A 4,408-nucleotide genomic window follows, 5' to 3' on the forward strand; every position below is an offset into this window, starting at 1 on the left:
GCGCTCCAGTGCAATTTTCAGAGTCTCTTCTGACATCCATTTTGGTCTTTTCTTCCTCTTCTGTCTTTGCAATGACCGTTTGCACTCTTCCTGGATAATACCCTTGATATCCTCCTACAACTCATCTGGCCTTCGTTCATTAGTGTTCAAAGCCTCCAATCTGTTCCTGAGTGGGATCTTGTAAAAATCAAATCCTTATGTGCATCCAAAACTTCTTCAACATGGTGAAAAGAAAGCCCATAGATTGGGGGCGAAAATGCTGAAGTGACAGACATACTTGATAAGAAACACATCTAAAATATTTAGAACATTCCAACAGCATCTCAGCAAGAAAAAGATAACCCAATTATAAAATGGACAAAATATATGAAAAAACTCATCAAAGGATATATTCAGATGGCCAAAAAGCAGGAAGAAATGCTCAAAATCTCTAGCAATTAGAGAGAGATGAAAATAAAAACAACATGAGATATAATCTCACTCCAACAACAATAACAAAGTTCAACAGGGCATTGAACAACATATGTTGGCAAGAATGCATAGAGATTGGAACTTTTCATGCACTGTTGTGGAAATGTGAAATGGTACAATCACTATTGAAGGTAGTTTTGCATTTCCTCAAAAAGTTGAAAATAGAAATACCATTAGATCCAGCTATTCCACTGTTGTGAATATACCCTAAAGATATCACAGCTGCAGCACAAATAGATATATGCACACTCATGCTTATTGTAGAATTATTCACAGTAGGAAAGATATGGAAATAGTTGAACAAACTGATAACAAAACTGTAGTACGTTCACACAATGAAACATCACGCAGCACTGAAAGACTATGAAGAACTTGTGAAACATTACACAACATGGATGAACCTGGAGGTTATAATGCTGAATGAAATATCTCAGTCACAGAAAAAGGAAAAATATTGAATAAGACCCCTGTTATAAAAATAGGATGCGGAGGGGAAGGGTGATAGAGGAGGAAAAGAATGGATAGATAACTCCTGTGTTGGAATAGGTCAAGGGAAGGTCAACTTAAGTTGAATAGATAACCAGACTATATGTATGTATATGTGTATGTGTGTGTATTACTGTTAACACTCTGGAACATGTTATACATTATTTATTAAGTGGAAGGAGGTAGAAAAGAGAAAGAATAAAAGAATAAACAGAAGGTGGGTGAAGAAATAGCAATATACAATAAGGATCTGCTTAGATATTGTAATAAGTTAACTGCATCAATTAATGGTAACTTTTACCTATGACTGATTGCCTGAAAAAAAAATTCAACAGAGATTTGTAAACTTTCACTAGCTTAAAACTTTAAAATTTCAATTTAGGTTCATTCATGTTTAAAAAAAATTAACAAAACCCCACAATTTCTTGGATTTGCTTTCAGGTCCTGTTATTGCCTTGGAGTTTAATGGAGATGGTGCTGTAGAAGGATGTCATCTCATTGTAAACGAGATATTCAGTGGGACCAAGGTACAAGGATTTATTGACTAATTACATTTTCTTTTGCTTACAATCAAATAGTGTTGGTTGGCAGTGCAATTCTTTGTTCACTAGGCCTCCAGAACTTCCTGTGTTACTTGGACTCCTTTTTTTTTAATTATTATTATTTTTGTGTGAGTGTACCGTCAAATCAGATCTGACTGGTACAGGAGGAGATTGTCCCTCTTTCCCCAGCAGAGCATCTGGTGGATTTGAACCGTGCGCCTCTGGGATTGTAGTTGCAGCTCCTTGCCACTAGGCCACCAGAGCTCCCCTTGGACTCCTTTTTAAAAGCAGATCATGAATTCTTTTTTAAAATAATCTATGGTAAATAATTTGGAACTAAGTTTGGTTTTACATTGTAAATGAAGACTTTAATTGTTTAAAATAACAAAGATGTAATTATTAAAAGCCTTCAACAGTACATAAAATTATAAAGTTAAAAGTAAATATCTGAGCAAATGTCTTTTCAAGTCCATACATTTTTTAGCATAAAAATATCTTGAAAAAATATTTCTAAGATCTTATGGATCCATGGTGGCACTGTAAGGTTAAGCATAGAGCTGCTAACTGGAAAACATTGGTTCAAACCCATTAGCAGCTCCAAGTGAAAATAGTAAGCCTACTTGCCATAAAAATTTACAGGCTTGGAAACCCTATGAAGCAGATCTCTGTCCTATAAATTCACTATGAATTAGAGTCAGCTTAGCAATGAGAGTTAATTTTTTTAATATATTTTAAGGTCATGTGCTTTAAGGCAATTATATTGCCCAATATTCATTTTTATTTGCTTTAGTAATGACTTAAACACAGTTGAACTTGAGGTATGTGTAGAAATCATTACATGTGATTTTTTTTTCTAGATTTATTGATGAGATTCTTTTATCTGAGAATTTTTACTTACTATAACTTAAAAACCAAACATAGTTAACAGGATTAAATAAGTAAATATATAATTGACTCTTCTAAATATCTGAGGCAACTTTTTTTTTTTCTTCTGTGGCTTGACTTACCAATTCCTTGAATTTATATAATTTGAAAGACTGTTTCTGTCTCATTTTATTTCTCATAATAGTACTAAAGGAAAGGGAAATACAATCAAATTGACTATAAGAGGAAATGTAGAGATAAAATTATATGGTTCAGAGTTTTAGAATTGAATGATTTATTGTTGTTAGGTCACCTCATAGCAACCTTGTGTTTGATCCTTCACCATCACAATTTCCACTGTGCTTAAGCCCATTGTAGTCATTCTGTCATTCAAGCTCATTGAGAATCTTCTCCTTTTCTGGATTTCTACTTTTCCAAGCATGATGTCCCCCCAAAGTACATAAGACAAGCTTCCTAAGGAGCAAAGCTTCTAAGAAGCTTTCTAAGACAAACTTCTAAGGAGCAAAAATTAAAAAGAAGTACAACCAGGATGCTCCTTAGAGGAAAGAATGCTGAAATTTTGTCTCACATACTTTGGGCATGTTGTCAGGAGAAGCTAGTTCTTGGAAAAAGACATCATGCTGGGAAAGGTAGAGAGTCAGAGAAAGAAAGATGGATTGCAAGATGGATTGCAAAATGTTGTAGTGACTCAGTCACTACAACAATGGGTTTGAGCATATCAAAGATTGTGAGGATGACGCAGAGCAAGAGAAGGTTCAAATGTGTTGTTCCTAGAGTTGCTGTAAGTCATAACCAAGTCAACAGCACTTAACAAGAAGGTGCACTCTAGCTTTACTTCTTCCAACACAGATTTGTGTGTTCTTTTGGCAGACCATGGAATATTTAATAATTTTCACCAACACCACATTTCAAAAGCATTAATTCTTGTTCAGTTTTCCTCATTCGTTGTCCAAGTTTCACATACGTATTGTTGCTATTGTTGTTGTGTGCCATCAAGTTGGAACTGACCCATATCTGACCCTGCAACAAGTTTTTAGAGTTTTGAACCACATGCTTTTGGGATTACAACTTGGTAGGTACTGCCAAGTAACTTCAAAGTCTTAGCATACAAAAGAACAAAATGTTGTGTGTTGTCTGAATTTGTGTCTTCCTCACAATTAATTCAGTAGCTTTCATAGTACTGACTGTTGTCTATGAGAAATACAGTAAAATTCCCAAAGCAACAAAATACAATTTAAATATTATTAATACAAGGACATCAATATATACGTGCTTTTAAAATAATTTAACTGAAAGAGCTTTTGAAATAGTGTAGTCCAAAGGAGTTGAGCTGCTCACCCAAAGACAACAACTCTCTGGAGGTTCAAATCCAGAGCTTCAAGGGTGAAAGATAAGCAGATAAGCAGTCACCTCTAATGTGATTTAAGAAACCCACGGGAAGGTCAGTTGTGAGTCAGTACTGACTTGATACCAATGAGAGAGTATTGAAACTATACTCATAAATGTACAGAAAATCTACAGACTAAATATTATAAATGTGACTTTGTCCTGTGGAAGACATAGATTTTGGCATTTACAGATTGCTAGTATTTATTTTTTTTGTTTCCTTTATATTCAAAATAGATATTTGTATCAGAAAGCAAGGAGACAGCACCAGGAGATGTAGACAGCTTCTACAACTTTGCTGATATACAGATGGGAGTGTGAAGTGTAATTTGGAATCAAGGACTTGGTACATGTAGAGGTGGACAACAAACCTTTTCACCTTATATATGTAGAAGTGGACAATAAAGTTTGTATATTAGCAATGGTTTTTTACTATGCTGAAATTTATAAAGTTTGTTTTTAAATTTCTGAGTACTGCATTATATGCTTCAGGTCCAAAACTAGTTCATTTATAATCTAATATATTTAATCAACTTAAACATACTTAGCCCATTTCACCATTAAGCTTACAGTTTTATTCCTCTGCATATGATAGTTTTATAAGGAAATAGAAGTAGCTAATAGTTATTTATTTTAAC

General features: G+C 34.1%; 1 protein-coding gene across 1 annotated transcript in view; it reads left to right on the forward strand.

Moving 5' to 3' along the window:
* RP2 (retinitis pigmentosa 2 (X-linked recessive)) overlaps positions 1 to 4,091 on the forward strand; it is a 171,539-nt gene extending 167,448 nt beyond the window's left edge. The window contains exons 4-5 of the mRNA XM_006898899.1: positions 1,399 to 1,484; positions 4,008 to 4,091. Of these exons, the coding sequence (XP_006898961.1) occupies positions 1,399 to 1,484; positions 4,008 to 4,091 (170 nt within the window). The remainder of the gene's footprint in view (positions 1 to 1,398; positions 1,485 to 4,007) is intronic.
* Positions 4,092 to 4,408: the final 317 nt, after the last annotated feature.

The sequence above is a fragment of the Elephantulus edwardii genome, unplaced genomic scaffold (genome assembly GCF_000299155.1).
Source record: "Elephantulus edwardii isolate Elephantulus edwardi_28Jun2011 unplaced genomic scaffold, EleEdw1.0 scaffold00239, whole genome shotgun sequence".
NCBI lineage: Eukaryota > Metazoa > Chordata > Mammalia > Macroscelidea > Macroscelididae > Elephantulus > Elephantulus edwardii.